This window comes from Daucus carota, chromosome 2, assembly GCF_001625215.2.
Source record: "Daucus carota subsp. sativus chromosome 2, DH1 v3.0, whole genome shotgun sequence".
Classification (NCBI taxonomy): domain Eukaryota; kingdom Viridiplantae; phylum Streptophyta; class Magnoliopsida; order Apiales; family Apiaceae; genus Daucus; species Daucus carota.
Genome location: NC_030382.2, coordinates 39,155,673 through 39,172,968, shown reverse-complemented (window position 1 = coordinate 39,172,968; position 17,296 = coordinate 39,155,673). Strand labels below are relative to the sequence as shown.

General features: G+C 33.2%; 2 protein-coding genes across 2 annotated transcripts; both read left to right on the top strand.

Moving 5' to 3' along the window:
* Positions 1-1,996, top strand: LOC108208195 (zeatin O-glucosyltransferase). Its single transcript, XM_017378697.2, has one exon. The coding sequence runs from the start codon at positions 263-265 to the stop codon at positions 1,640-1,642; it is 1,380 nt and encodes a 459-aa protein (XP_017234186.1). The 5' UTR covers positions 1-262; the 3' UTR covers positions 1,643-1,996.
* Positions 1,997-10,039: 8,043 nt separating this feature from the next.
* Positions 10,040-16,014, top strand: LOC108205782 (heat shock 70 kDa protein 18). Its single transcript, XM_064087435.1, has 6 exons — positions 10,040-10,226; positions 11,491-11,792; positions 12,360-12,475; positions 12,583-12,814; positions 13,445-14,098; positions 14,811-16,014. Exons 3-6 carry the CDS (start codon positions 12,371-12,373, stop codon positions 15,827-15,829), a joined length of 2,010 nt encoding a protein of 669 aa, XP_063943505.1. The 5' UTR covers positions 10,040-10,226; positions 11,491-11,792; positions 12,360-12,370; the 3' UTR covers positions 15,830-16,014.
* The last annotated feature ends 1,282 nt before the right edge of the window (positions 16,015-17,296 follow it).

The window sequence follows — 17,296 nt, the reverse complement described above, 5'->3', positions numbered from 1 at the left end:
ATTAATGAAGGGAAATGCATGGAATCTTGATCTTGTACTCTTGCTTCTGAGGTCATAGATGGTGTTTCGTGGCCTCTTTCTATACAGTTAGACGAGTCCACCTTATTGGAAACACGAGCTATCATGCAGACTCTATTAGCAAAGGTCAAAATGGTGTATCTTGAACAGGCCCGTCTCAGTTATTTAAGTAGCCGTGAACTAGTAGATTAGGTGTTATAGTTCTTGATGTTACTTGATAAGTGAGAACTTAGAGTACTCTTCAATGGAGAAAGACTCTGAGGTATGCGTGCTGGTAGTTCCTTTTCTGGCGCAAGGTCATTTAGGTCAACTCCTTCACCTCTCCCGTCTCATTTCCTCTCATAACATACCAGTGCACTATGTAAGTACCACCACTCACATCCGTCAAGCCAGAAGCCGCCACCAGGGCTGGGACCTCCAGACTTCTGAAAACATTCACATTCATGAATTCCCCATCCAGCCTTTTCACTCTCCACCTCCTGATCCCAAAGCGTCCAATAAATTTCCCTTCCATCTTCAACCAGCATTTGACGCCTCTGTTCATCTTCGCGAGCCTGTTTGCAGACTCATTACGTCTCTCTCTGCAAGTGCTCGAAGACTAATCATCATTCATGATGAACTAATGGCTTATTCTGTTCAAGATTTTATTTCCTTGGCCAATGCTGAGACCTACACTTTTTATAGTACTTCAGCTTTTTTTTATTATTCTTATTTCTGGGATCTCAGCGGAAGGTCTAATGTAACTGATGACCACATTCTCCGACAGTTACCTTGTATGGAAAGTTGTATTAGTTCAGAGTTGTTTGCTTTAGCAGAAAAACAACAAGTGCACCTCAAGAAGTGCTCTGGTCACCTCCACAACACTTCTAGATTAGTCGAAGGTCATTACCTCGATTTGCTCCAGAAATTGCAGAATGACAAGAAACAATGGGCTATTGGGCCATTTAACCCTGTTGAAATTTGCAAAAATTCAGATGAAAAAAGACACAAATGCTTAGAGTGGCTAGACAATCAAGCTTCAAATTCAGTACTATTTGTGTCTTTCGGCACAACAACCTCCCTGAGTGATGAACAAGTCCACGCCCTCGCAGTTGGCCTGGAAAACAGCTCCCACAAGTTTATATGGGTATTGAGAGAGGCAGACAGGGGAGACATTTTCACAGGAGAAGTCAGGAAAGCTGAATTGCCAGAGGGATATGAAGACCGAATAACCAAAGCTGATCAGGGGGTTATAGTGAGAGACTGGGCACCTCAGTTGGAGATTTTGGCCCATGCTTCCACTGGAGGATTTATGAGCCACTGCGGATGGAACTCATGCTTGGAAAGCATTACAATGGGAGTGCCCATGGCTACGTGGCCAATGCATTCCGACCAGCCAAGAAATGCAGTGCTAATCACCAAGGTACTTCAAGTAGGTACCATGGTCAAGGACTGGGCTCAAGGGAATGAATTAGTGGAATCTTTGGTAATTGAAACTGCTGTAAAAAAGTTGATGGCATCCAGCGAAGGGGATGAAATGAGGAAGAGAGCTGCAGAGTTCAGTGAAGGGATCAAGAAATCTGTGACTGAAGGCGGAGTTCGTTGCATTGAGTTAGATTCGTTTATAGCTCACATAACCAGATGATTATAATTCATAGCGCAAGTGTATACTCATCTCAAAACACGATGCAGCAGGGTAATGCTATAATCATTAGTTCTTAATTTCAAAAATGTCGAAAATATATGGATCCAAGATTTGAGATCCTCTGTTATTACATAGGAATATGAGTGGTAGACATTTAGGCTGTGCTAACATGCATTTTGTGTTTTCATACAAAATGTGTGTGGGTTGTTATATTTGATGTGGAGAACAAAAGAAAGAATCTTTATAATAATTAATAACTGCTTCATAGTTCGTATTTGTAACTTACTCTGTTCATAGTTAGTCACTTCTAGCGTGTAGATATTGGATAGAACTAATGATTGTTAATTTTCTATGGCTTATAATGTTAAAATATCAGTGATTCCGGATTAATTTAAAGTTTTCAGAGTTTTCACATGCATATATATATATATGTGATCTAACAAGGTTAAAGAGTTCACTAAATGTTAATCATATTTTACTAGTTCAAATTACTTTCATTTATTTGGTTTCCAACGATGTCTTTTTGATTTGATTTATTCATATGATTATATTAGGGCTGAGCAAAACCGAACCAAACCGAACTAACCGAACCGAACCGTAGAAATTCGGTCCGGTTTGGTTTGGACATTTTTAAAATTACGGTTAGTTCGGTTTTCGGTTATAACCGAACAAAAATTTCGGTTCGGTCCGGTTCTCCAAAACATAATTTCGGTTTAACCGAAATAACCGAAGTTTTTTATATATATTAAATTATTTATATATAATAATAATAATACTTAAAAATACATATATGTTAAGTTGTTAACGTGCTGTGACCTAATCAGTAGTCACTGGTGCCTTGCTCCTCCACCCTCCATTCTCCCGTCTGCAGCAATCTCCACCCTAATCAAATCAGATTCAATACTGATTCAAGCAAGCTTCACTTCCGCGCACCACCCAAATCCCCAATCTGCACATTCCCACCCAACAAAATAATACATCAAACATGTCCCCAGAAATACCCACTCGCCCAAACTTGTCTGATGAGCAGCCAGAGGGGATAATAATGGAGTGGAGCTGTTTGGTGAGGGGGAGAAGATGGTGTTTGATTTGAATCTTTGATAGTACTTCGGTGGGTTTGTCTAATTTTGAAAACTTCGGTTTTTCTTTAACCGAACCGAAAAAACCGAAGTATTTCGGTTCGGTTTCGGTTCGGTTTGAAAGATAAGTTCGGTTCGGTTCGGTCAGGAAAAATATGGAACTTCGGTTTTCGGTTATTTCGGTTCGGTTCGGTCGAACCGAACCGACCGTTTGCTCAGCCCTAGATTATATAATCATACATTATATTTTCAAAACTAAAAATGTGTATAAAATTACTTGTTGTTTTGTGTCTATCTTAGCCAAATAATATTGTTCATTTTAAATAGTTTGCATCACAATTTAGAGAAACATGTTACATATGTTTGGTTCTGATCCGAAAAAAACATTCATCCTCCGGTAGACTGGTATAAGACACGTTTGAATCATTCATGGAAATGAGAATCAGGGATTTGGGTTGATCAAGATTGTTCCAGACTTAATTCCAATGTATTAGTTAGTTTTGCCATTAACTTGTACAACTGTTCCCTTCTACATTTACAGATCTTCTTTCACTGTGACTCATATTCAATACAATTCAACTAGAGCAGAATGTTCTCCTTATCTTCTTCATTCTGCAACTGTGCAAGTATTAACAGACTTTACAGGATAACGTCTGTAGTTATTTGTGCATAAATCATGTCGGATAACCTATAACACTACTCGACCTAAAAAGTACTTTATATTACTGTTTTTGAAATTATATAGTTTTAATAACGGGGATCCAAAATTTTCCCTGCACTTCTACATGCCAATTCTCCAAGATCCTCTGTTTCAGAAATTAAATTGAACTAGAATATTACAAGATACCGAGAATTCTTGTTTCAGAAACTTATACTGGCATTTAGCAGGGTACATAAAGCATGCATTTGTTAAGCAAGGAGATTGAGTCCATACATTAGTAGACATTTAGCAATTAGTACTGTGCTGTCCTCTACTGTACCGTGAAACTACTTGTCCTGAAAAACAGAACACGAAGTCTATTGTGTTCATACAAAATGTGTGGGTTGTTCAACTCGATGTTCTTTATATAAAGAGAACAGAAGAAAGATTTTCAACACAAGTGAGAAGTGAAAGAAGCTCAACATTAACAGAGTGCATTGTTCTATTTGTAAGTGAGAATTGGATGGAACTATACGAAGTTTGATCGACTTGTTAATTTAGTTTTGATCTATTTTGTATAGTTTCCTCCAATATCTTATTTCCAATTCATGAACTGATCTTGTCACATTTATATATGCTTTCAAATTAAAATTTGTTCTAGTTGTGAGTGAGAAATGGACCGAACCAAACAGAGTTTGCTGATGAGGCTATTAGTTCAAATTAGCTGTCGATTGTTTGGTTTCCTCCAATATCTTATTTACAATTGCTCTGACATTTATCGTTCATCAATTAATTAACTTTCATACCTCGTTACCAGAGTGTTTAGGATTAACCCACAATTCTTGAGTTCTTAAGCTTCACGAATTAGTATTTCAGTAGCCTATTATCTGGGCATCGACAGAGTGTAGAGTGTAGTGCATTGTGAGGATACGGGCTTTCAGGTGTTTGTCAACATTACTGCAGTTTAGGTTACATGGATTTGAATCTAACTAGTGCATGATGACACTTGACACTTGACAGGGACTGCATTCTGCATATAACTGCTCGACACGCTTTTTCACTGCTCGACACGCTTTTTAAGGCTCTTATAAAACATAGTTCCACAACTTATTTTTAATATTTTCTTTTTTTGTATAAAAATATAAATGTTATACTTTTATACAAAAAAAGAAAATCTTAAAAATAATTTACAGAACTATACTATATTGAAGCATTAAAGTCTGTGCCGCGCCCCCGTCCCCCAATGTATACTATTGACTGGGACGGAGGGAGTACTCCCTCCGTCCCTCGGAATTGTATACATATGGATTGGACACGAAAATTAAGAAAAGTGTATAAAGTAATGTAAAGTAGAAAGAAAGAGAAAAAAAAGTGAGTAAAGTAGTGGGACCCATCTATATATAATTGATAGATTTGAAAAAGTAGTTGAAAGTAGTTGGTGGGTGAGGTTTTTATATTATAAAACTTGACTATTTTGGGAAAGTTTTGAAAGGTATAGAATTGAGTGGGATATCCAAAAAAAAAAAGTGTATATAATTAAATGGGACGGAGGGAGTATATGATTAAAGTGAATATGAATGGGAAGAGAGATACGTGTGGTCTAGTTGTTATAAGCATGCAATGGCATTAGAATATTAGATATTTTTACTCGGTAAATACTTTCTGCTTGATATGCGGGGGCGATTCTAGACTTCTAGAAAAGACATGTGTTCTTAAAATTATTTCTTTATCTTTTTCTATTATTTTCAAAATTTATAAAATTAAAAAAATAAATCAAAAAATTCTATATGAAATATTATCTAAAAATGTGTTTGGAGCCTCTTCACAAATCTCATGTTTAGATCTGTCGCTGTCAACGTTGTATTTTATTGGCTATGAAACGTGCTATCATCTGGGCATATTGTATTTTATTGAATATGAAACCTACTATCGTCAGGGCATCGGTAGATTGTAGAGTATTTACCATAATAGGAAGAAAATTATATTTATATAAAATATTTATGTTTTATAAATAAAGCTATATTTATATTATTCAACAGAATTATTATAAATATAAAATATAATATAGAAAAAAATAGAAATATGGAATATACTACTATTTTGTCCAATTCTCTGTATTTTGATTGGGCGCCAAAATTTAGAAAAAATTATATGAAGCATTGAGAAAAATAAGAAAAAAATATAAAAGATAGGATCTAATACTCATTACTCTAGTTTATGACTTATATCTAACTAGTCGAGGAGCCGCGCGTTGCGGCGGTCTATAAAAATTATATTAATGATTCAATATTAGTATTTGTAGAATAAAATAAATGTGTGTACAGTCTATAAAAATTATATTAATATTTCAAAATTAATATTTGTAGAATAAAATAAATTTTATATTATAAACATCTCGATGTAATATAAGTATTAATATATAAAATTACATAATTGGACTATAATTAATGAGTGAAAAAATGAAAATAAATTTTTACATATAATTAACGATTTAAAGCATGACGAATCTTAATTTTAATTTTTTTTAAAAGTAATCATGTTTTTCACCGACATTGTCATTAATTTCCAAACACATATATACCACACCCTACATGTAAAAAGCATACAACTCTTTGACAGGACTGTGATGACATCTAGCCATATACATTGATTGACCAATAAAATAGACAGTAAGCTTGCATGAACATAAGTGTGTAAAAGTCAAAAAGATATTGAAATGCAACTCTGAAATCATCCCCGTTTTAACAGGGATAACCATTATGTTCTAGTTATACGAACATTAATCATGTCGGGACGTATAAATTCCAATCCATACAGGTGTATATTAGTGACTCCTTTCTCCAATTTCTTTCGATTGGTTGTCCGCAAAAACATCAATTTAAATTCACAAGATAGCAGTCTACTCTCACATCCGACAAACTCTTACTCTTGTCAATCAATTATCTCCATCGCCATTCAAAACATCTATCATAGTGTAACTCATTGTTGTATCAAATGAAGAAGATAAATAGGCAAAAAAAAATTATTTATAAAGCGTATTCGGTCACCAACAACGAGTAAGGTTGTGTTATTGAGAGAGAGCGGGGTATTTATATTTTTCCATAATTAAATAATCTGAAACATAATTAGATTAAAAAACTTGCAAGCTACTATATTCCATAAATAATCCAATATAACGGTCTATAACTACCTTTGCTTGCAACAACCTTTGATTTTTAATACTGTATAATTGAGTAAGAAAATTATCACCAGAGAGAGGTAGGGGTTGTGGTATAGGAGGTTGTGTTTAGATGATCTAAAACCCTACAATCTATACTTATAGGTGTACAAAGACTTGTGTGCTACTCTTTCCCATAATTAAATAATCTGAAACAAAATCAGATTAAAACTTTCAAGCTACTATATTCCATAAATAATTTGAAACAAAATCAGATTCTGAAACTTGCTTCTAATATATCCGAAACTAAAAAAGTTAGTTCTAATTTTTTATTTTTTTTATCCAAAAATTCCAAAAAATGAGAAAAATAGAACGGAGCGATGTGAGAGGCGCCACCTACACGTCCCTCGCTTCTTCTTTATATAAGTATATCGATGATTGATGATTTTTATTAGAATATACTTAAAAATTTAAGTTATTAAAAAATATTTAAACAATTATAAATCAATTTTTAATTTATTTCTAATTTAAATTCAATCTATCTACTTATCTACTTATATATATAATAGCCCAACAGGTTCGTGTCAAGCCTCCCTCCTGAGCAAATAAATTACCTAGCTCCGAATCCGAGCCTAACTCCGAACCTAACTTCTCCTCATTTATATAAAAAAATTGTTTTTAACAAGAATTGAACTCGTGAACTCTCTAATTCATGTGCACCGTTTACACCACTTGAGCTACACAAGCGATTGACATGTTATTCAAAATCATTAATCACATACATTAAAATTGTTGTATTTATATTTTTTCAATATCTTATTTATTTAAGATACGTTATTATTTCAGTTAAGTCTCATATATTGAAAAAGAATCTGAAAAATAGGGCTCGAATCATGATTCCACTTTCTAAAAATATATATAATTCATATCCGAATAAAAATGAACAAATTCAAATCTAATTTAATAATTTAAACGAGTACTAATACGATATTATAAAATTTTAACAAATGAATGTGAGAAATAAGCTCAAAAACTAAGATTTCAGTGAGCATATCTGAAACAAAAATTGATGGGCTTTCAACATTGACTATGTCATATTAAAATTTTTTATATTCTAATCTAACTTAATAGTTTAAGTGAGTACAATACAATATTATAGAAATTCTAAGTCATAGATGTGATAAGTAACAAAAACTGAGGTTTCAGTGAGCATCTTTGAAAGGAAATTTGATAGACTTTCAATATGGACTATGTCGTATTGATTTATTTTAATTATAAAAAGTGATTTATAAAGAGATTACAATGTTTTGGAGAACATGAAATAAGATAACTAAAAAATATTCTTATTTAGATTACTTTTAATATTAAACTTAAGAATTCAGAATTCAACGTGTAACTAAATTTTTTTAAAAGAAAATTATAGATATAAGAATAGTGAGAAAGACATCAAATTTGATGTTAGAAAATATATCTAAATGATGTAATTTTGATGATACATGAATTTGAAATATTATAACTTGTGATATGAAGGTGAACTTAGGGAAATTCTATAATGTCAATCAAAAGTCAACCATATAATAATACAACGTGTTTACGAGACCTACTAAAAAGAATTGAGTGATAATTATTACTTGGTTAATATAAAATAGCACAGAGAAGTAAGTTATATATATTAAAGTTTTAAAACTATAATTTTAATATGTCATCCAACAATATATAACATACCAGTTAAATAAAATGATTCAAATTAAATTAATTAATTAATTACATATTAAATTAATAAAGTATAATTAATTCTGAACCGGATAATCCGACGCGATACGATGAAAACTTATATCTGATTAAACGGGACTGGATAAGAATGTTTTTCCATAATACAGAATATCGAAGACATGATTTGATTTTTAACAGTTGAACATGATATGCTACATTGCTCACCCCTAAGAAATACGAGTATCAAGATATTTAAAAATGTGAGTTTGCACGGAGCTAAAAAGGTAACTACACGACTAATTAAACAAAATATTTCATGTTTTTATAAACTTCATGGGGACTCTCTTTTTGCTATTTGAAATTCCAGATGATCATTTTGAGATTTGGTTTATAACAATTACATGACAAATCATTAAAAATTTTAATCAACAAGCTCAGAAAACTAATGATAAAACAGTTTTTCTATGATGTGCCCATGAGCAAACACTAAACACCAAAATTTATGAATTTGGATGGTTTTTATTGGCTTACCTTCTTTAATAATGATGGAGCCTCCTGCAGTTACAACAACCACACCAATCAAAACCCTCCAATTTTATAAATGTTTGTGCTTAGCATGTGCCCATGGGCACACACTAGACAAACCTATGTTAAAAAATTAAAATTTTATAACGAGATAATATTATAAAATATTGTACTCCCTCCGTTTCAATTTACATGTCCACTTTGAAGAAAATTTTTTGTTTCAAATTACTTGTCCACTCCAACTTTCAATGCAAAATCATATTTTCTAAGTCAATTCTCCTCCACATATCTCTTATTTATATTTCCTAGATCAATCTCACACCACATATTATTCTTATTTAATGCAATTAATGTGTGAACAACCACTTTTCTTAAACTGTGTGATTTTTTGAAAGTGGACATCTAATTTGAAACGGAGGGAGTATCAAAGTAATAATCATATAATATTTTAAATTAACAATAAAACTCTAATACATTGAAGTACTATATAATTGATATGAAAATTAAAAAGGTAAGTCACATCAAATGTGTCGGAATTTTTTGGCTACAATTATAAGGTTGGTAGTTCAATTGATGCTTTTTTAATAAAATAAGGTATGAGTCTTTTTATATACAACAAAGGTTTCAATTTCTATTTATACAAAGTGTGTGCAACATATGCTAAAAAAAAATGTGTTCATGATCTGCCCATCATGTATCACTTAAATATAACAAAATGTACGTTCAAAAAAGAAGAAATACATATAAAACAACGCGGACCACATATGACATCTTCATCTAATCATGATTTAGGATATCCTGATTCACATATTAAGAACAAGTTTTCATCAAAATTATAGTTATATTAGATGAAATAATTTAATAATTTTCAACAATAAATTACGCATACTTTTCAACGAGGCATATTATATTTAAAATCTAAAAGTTTCCGTATTAATTTCGAATATAATTTTGAACATGTAGATAATATGGTATTGGCCTCTATATCCTAACGAATTTGAATATAGAAAAATCAGGCCAAATGTAGTTTTGATCCATAAATTTTTAAAAATATAGTACTTTTATTACTATTAACGCTATTAGGTTGCAAATATTACATTTCATATTTATATATTTTGTGGAAAAAGAACATAATAATTAGGCTCGAAATAATATGATGACACATGAATATTATTTAAAAAAAGGGCATAAACTAGAGGCCCGTCGCACGGGCTTTTATGCTAGTTTCTTATTTACTGCACAAACATAATTTGTTAAAGGGGAGAGCGGAGCAAAACAATCTCTTAATCAAGAAGAAAAAAATAAAGTAGGGTCAGTTTGTTTGAAGAATAAAGAGAAAAGTGAGCATGTACGGGAAGATGAGAAAGGGAGTAGACTACTAGACTTTAGAAGGGTTTTTCAAGCTGTTCGCCGTTTCTCCTTAGCAAAATCTGTTTGATCATCTGCAAGTTTTGCTACTTCTTGAAACAGGTAAACACTACATAATGCTACAATTGCATTTGCTGTTTATATATCATGCTTTATTCACAGCTTATATGTTAATTTGTTGCTGTAATGTTATTTTCTATTTGAAATCACACTCACCCACTTGGCCTTGAGTCACGGTTGAATCCTTAAGCTTATTTGCCTCAAAGGTTTCTTCAGATTTTAAGTTAAAAGCAAATGCACTTCTTTGGGCTTTGCTTTTGGTATATACCCACATGTTTTGTTGTGTCTTTTACAGTATTACTAGTTCTAACTTCGACTTCTTGATTTTTATTTCGAGGATAGAACTGTACTTAAATAGCATGTTTTCGTTTAGTTGAACTCAAGAGCATGCTGGGACTGATCTAGGGTTGAATTTGCTGGGGGGAGGGGAGGGGGTTGTTTCTCCTTTGAAGCGACATCTTTCCTTAGTAATTGCGAGTACTTATGACTGTTAGAATAATAGCGTTATTTTATAATTTAATTGAATATAAACTTTGAATGGTCTTGACTATTTAAAAAGTGTCTATATTGGAGTGTGAACTGTGAAGGGTGTGTGAAGGGTGTCAAGTTTCTTTACATTGTCTATCTGTATTTGATGGACACAAATATGAGACACATTGAAAACATATACAAAAAATACTAAAAATAATTGTCACAGTTTATAAAATTCTCTCAATTTTTAGTTCGCTACTATCTAAGAATTTGCGGTGCTTATAATTCTTAATGCTTATAATTCTCTTAATCCTGGGAAGCCACTGCTGAAGCACACCGGCGGGGAGGTATAGTTGCTTATAAGGACACACTTTGCAAAAGTGGGATCAGATTCTCTCTATCTATAAAAAAAACAAGTTCTTCCTCTTTGCTGTACATTACATAATTTGATGATATATATAATCTGTGTTTATTTATCTAATACTTTTATTTTACTTTTAATTTGTTTACAAATTAATTTAATGTAATTTAAGATTAGGAAAAATCAATTTTTTTGTCACTCAACTATTTTTTTCCTTTAGAAACCTACCACCGAATTAATATTTTAATTTTTTTTAATCACTAACGTTACTTTTGTATTGGATTGTACCATATTCCATTAAGTTTGACCTCTGACCGTTAAATAAAGCGCTTACGTGGACTGTCTCGCTGATGTGTTATGCTGATGTGTCATATCCAGTATTTATAAATATAACTTGATCCTGAATATACAACTGTTCTCTTCATTTCAAATTCGGGGAAGATTTTAACTAGGGTTCTTATATCTCTAAATTAGGGAAATTACATAATCAGGCCTGCAGAAGTGACTTGGAGTGGAGAGTTGTTATCGTTCATGTACGGTGACCGAACAGTGATTGGAGAGACCAGAGCAGAACGATTATGTCACTAATTTGAATAACACCAGCTGATAGAAATGCATACTACCGGACTAGATTTGCTTCCGAGTTTTTCATTCATTTTTAAAGACCAGTTGGACTGACAACCTTGCTATAGTTCGGCATAACATTAATTGTGTTATGAAGAAAAGCTAGGAGTATATATACTCTTCAGTGCCGTAATTAAGCTTCATAATTATTTGTAAGTTTTTGACTTAATCATACCTTGAATGCACTATCGTGATTGTTTAGATAAAAAACCCTTAGAAAGACATCTTTGAAAGAGGGGTTTTGTTCGATTAGGGAAGGAGGGTTTTGTTTGATCGTGTATAGAGGCTGTGTGTTTTTGTTATGTGTTGGTCTTTTCTTTTTATTTAATTACTAAAATTATATATATACAAATTGCATGTAAGCAGCCACATGTCAAAATACTGCCATGCTGGAATACCAATTAATGTCCGTTAATTATTTTTAACGGAATACTTAGTTACTAATAGAATAATTAGTATAGTTCTAGTTATACGAGGTTTCGTTGTTGGGTGTCATGTTTTTAAAGGAAAAAATAGTTGAGTGACAAAAAAATTGATTTTCCCTTAAGATTATATACATATATGCATCTATATAATATGATGTTTTACTCTTTTTGTTATCGATCACTCTGTTTTTATTGTTATTTTTACTTATATTATTAATATACTAATTGTTAATATATATCTTACACATTATTGTTAATGTATAACAATAACTACTTATCTGTTCTGTGGAATAGACCAATATAAAATGGCCATCATGGTGGGCCCATCTGGCTTTAAACGTGGGATTGGTACCCACAACCATCTGCAAGATGTCATCAACCTTATTCATGGAAAAGAGTATATTGAAAATGTATGCAAGGGCACGAAAAAACTATTCGTTTGCGTAAAGCCTTCCTGTAGCGCGAGCTGCTTTCTGCATACTCGTTAATAACTTACAGATATCTCCATTTGTTTTAGTTCTTACAGTTGCACGTTAAGATGGCCAAAAATGATGGAATAGCAGTTGGAATCGATCTAGGCACAACATACTCTTGCATCGGAGTTTGGCAACATGGCCAAGTTGAAATCATTGCAAATGATCAGGGCAACAGAACTACACCATCATGTATTGCTTTCACTGATACGGAGCGTTTTATTGGCGATGCTGCCAAGAATCAGGCTGCTCTCAATCCTGTCAACACTATTTTTGGTACTTACATAAAATATATAAATCATTGTTTGGAGTTTTGTCTGTGGTATGTTAATTGTTTATTTTAAAATTTTCATAGTTATATATGAATTCTTTCTTGATGTGATGGTTCATTTTTATACCAATCATCTGCACAAATATAAGGCTAAACAATAAACTCTTACCGAGTTCAATGCTATAGGTACTTATATTAGATTGTTAATAGTTGTATATCAAGCCTTGCTTAATGCGATTGTTCATCTTTATACGGATTATCTGCATAAAAAATAAGGACAAGGCTCCCCACTTAAATCTTAAATGAAGAATATTATAATTAGTCTGCTATTGTTATATTCACCTATTTCCCGCTTAAGGTCATATAGCAATCTAATTACCCAATACTTTAGATAATCAAACACACTCACGCGCCTACCTAGTCTTTGGCAAGGTTTTGATCCACATACTTTCTGTTTCATCAGATACCGTTGGACCACGAGGCATTTGGTGGGTAATTAATTCTAATGTACCCTAGTGCCAATATTTACTTCATAATTGTATTTAATTGAAACAAAAACTTTGCCAAAGAAATTCATGAAATTGAACAAATATATATCCCAAATTTATAAAATTGACAATGTTACTTGTACACAGATGCTAAAAGGTTGATTGGAAGGAGATTTGCTGATTCAACTGTACAAAGTGACATAAACCTCTGGCCATTTAAGGTTATCTGTGATCCTGCTAACAAACCTAAAATAGTTGTCAATTACAGAGGTGAGGACAAACAATTTTCACCTGAGGAGTTGTCTTCAATGGTTCTCATTAAGATGAAGGAAATTGGTGAAGAATACCTGGGTCAGAAAGTAAAGAATGCTGTTGTCACTGTCCCTGCACACTTCAATGACTCACAGCGCCAGGCTACTAAAGATGCAGCAACAATAGCTGGTCTCAATGTGTTGCGTATCCTTGTTGAACCAACAGCAGCTGCAGTCGCTTATGGTCTTGGCCAAAAGCTTACAAGTAGTTTAGCTGAAGAGAAAATTGTTCTTATTTTCGATCTTGGCGGTGGTACTTTTGATGCGTCTCTTCTCAAAGTCAAAAAGAATAATATTAAAGTTCTGGCTACAGCAGGTAATACTCACCTTGGAGGTGAAGACTTTGACAATCGTTTGCTACACCATTTTGTTGAAGAATTCAAAAGGAAGCACAGAGAAGACATCAGCCGAAACTCTAAATCTCTAAGAAGATTAAGAAGTGCTTGTGAAAAGGCAAAGAGAGTTCTCTCTCATAATGCTATGACTAGGGGTGAGCAAAACCGAACCGAAACCGAAAAACCGAACCGAACCGTACAATTTCGGTTCGGTTCGGTTTCATTTTTTTCAAAATTTCGGTTAATTCGGTTTTTCGGTTTGAACCGAAAATAATATCGGTTCGGTTCGGTTTTTGATATAATATTTCGGTTTAAACCGAAATAACCGAACTTTTATTAAATATAAAAAAAAATATTTTATATACTTTATGTCCTGTAAATCACTAACCCTAACTTCCCCAGTTCTAATCCTAAATATGAAGCGGCACTCTGAGCTCTCCTAACGGCTAACCAGTATCATGAATCTCCGACCAGGCGACCACAGTGAATCACTAACACTACTCTGCCCGTTTATTTTAGCATGACTAATTTTCACTTGTAGTTTGATGTTTCTGGCCGTAGAAACTTTACCCTCCGCTTGAGTTTTGATCATTGTTATTCCCAGTTGTAAGCCAAATGGCCAGATAAATGGCACACTCTTGTTTGCGTCTCATTCGCCACGCCCAAAAAAAGTCAGAAAACTTGCAGCAAGTAGTATTCGGTTTTTTTAGAACCGAACCGAAACCGAACCGAAATAATTCGGTTGGTTCGGTTCGGTTTAAACTAATAATTCGGTTCGGTTCGGTTTCAAAAAAAAGTATTATTCGGTTTTCGGTTTTTTCGGTTCGGTTCGGTTTTGAACCGAACCGACCGAATGCTCAGCCCTAGCTATGACAACCATTAATGTAGATTCTTTGTATGAGGGAATAGATTTCTGTGCAAAAATTACTCGTGCCAGATTCGAGGATTTGAACATGGATCTTTTTAGAAGTTGTGTGGAGACTGTGGGAAATTGTTTGAGAGATGCAGGGATGGAGAAGAGTAGGGTTCATGATGTTGTTCTTGTGGGTGGATCTACCAGAATTCCTAAAGTGCAGCAGCTATTGCAAGAACTTTTCAATGGTAAGGAGCTCTGCAAGAACATTAATCCTGATGAGGCTGTTGCTTATGGTGCAGCTGTCCAAGCTGCTGTACTGACTGGTGTGAGCGATTATAATATTAGGGATTTAGTACTGCTTGATGTTACTCCTCTGTCACTTGGAATTCGGATAAAGGGTGAAGTAATGAGTATTATTATTCCAAGGAACACAACAATTCCCACCAGCAGAGAAGAGGTATACACTACCCCTTTTGATGATCAGGTGGCCATGGAAATATCAGTTTTCGAGGGGGAGAGATCAAGTTCGACACATAACAACTTACTGGGTGAGTTCACACTTAATGGCCTCCCTCCGTGCCCAAGGGGTGTAGTTAAAGTTATAGTTACATTTAGTATTGATGCAAATGGAGTGTTACAAGTTACTGCTGAGTGTAAGATTGCTGGGGTAAAACAGAGTACAACAATAATTAACGACAAGGGAAGACTTACAGAAAATGAGATTGAGAGGATGATAGGAGATGCAGAGATGTACAGGGCTGAAGACGAGGAGTTCAAAAGGAAGATCAAGGCAATGAATGCATTTGAAGATTATGCATATAACCTGAGGAGTACCATTAGAGCTAAACGTAACCTGAAGGAAGCTGACAAGAAGAAGCTGGAGGAAATTATCAAGTTGGCTATTGAGTGGATTAATGCAAACACTAGTGCTGAAGCTGATGAGTACAAGTTGAAGATGAAGGAACTGAAGGATACTTGCAATTCCATCATTTCAAGCTATTCAGAGATACGTATCGAGGAAATTTACTAGTCTCCATGTTTCATTGCAAGTTCTAAATATATATTGTCTGGATTAGATCTTTTGAATACACTTGAGGTTACTTGCCATCAGTGTGATTGTTTACCCAACTGTCAACTTTTGTATCAGACTTTATCACAAGTTCAGTGTTGGACAAATTTGGTGACATGCAAGATTGGCCTGAGTGTTTTTTCTCATCTGAGATCCCAATGTAAATGTTGATTCACCAGGCTTCTGTGGAAAGACTATTTAGGCATGCCTTCAAATTCTTCATTCTAGCATTTTAGCAAGGTGACACAAATTAAAGTATCTCATCTCAATTCATGTCATTTTATTTTGTACATAGCACTATAAATTCCTCTCATTTCTTTACCGTTTATTAAGACACGGCTATTATAAAATATGGTTTTACATTTTAAATTTTTTATTTTTTTAATTTAAAGACTATATTTTTTATTTAGAAGGAGAAAATTTTAAAATAATTTATAAAATTATCTCCCTTCACAATATAAAAAATCTAGAGGGATGGAATGAGCAAATAGTAAATCTTAATTATATAGACATAAATTATTAATATATTAGTAGTTTACAGAAAAAGAAAAAACTGACCTCCTAAAAAAACCTCTCTAGTTCTTTTTTCATTTTCTAGCTGTCGCCGGAGTTTTCATTAATTTTCACGGGTGAAAAGATCCAAATTAGTTAATTTCTTTTAATTTATTCTTATTTTTTCAATAATATTTCTCATCGGATCTGTTCCTCGATGTTAGATTTGCTCGATTTTCAAGATTTAGATTTGGTGATAAATCAATTGGGATGAGTTAATGACGAGCTAGACGACTGCAATTCAGTTTTAGCCATATTCTATTATTACATCTGTTTATATTCGGTGAGTTAAGTATCGTGTGATATCGTGAATTGACCCGCGATAATGATATGAGTTCGAAATCTTTTATCTTAGTGTTTTCAGATGTATTTGTCATATATATCCTTTGTTATTGGTTATATATTTCATAATTGGATTTTGTGATTCATTTATAGCTAGATATATAAGAATATATTTTGCAAATTGTGTTTTAGACTTATTGTATCTTTGGTTTTAATTAATGTATTCTTTGAGGGAGTGTCATGTTTGACGGCTTTTTGATCGTATATTACGATTTTGTTTGTCGTTAATTAATGATTGTGTCATGTTGATGACTTTATTTCGGTGCATGGTATAAGCTTTTGTGCTGATTCTTTATTTCCTCCCCCCTTTTCTCTCTCTCTTTCCCCTTTCTACGGATCTTTTGTCGTTCATGTGATTATTTTTTAGTCATTAAAGTTTTATTGACTAAATTTTCGGGACATCATTGCATGACCCTTGATTAGTCGGTGGAATGAACGTTATCATTTTCTTCTTAATTCCATGAAATTTGCTTTTCTTTCGAGTTTTATTCGGAAATCAAAATTTTTATTTAATTTTTTCGAGGAACACTTCAG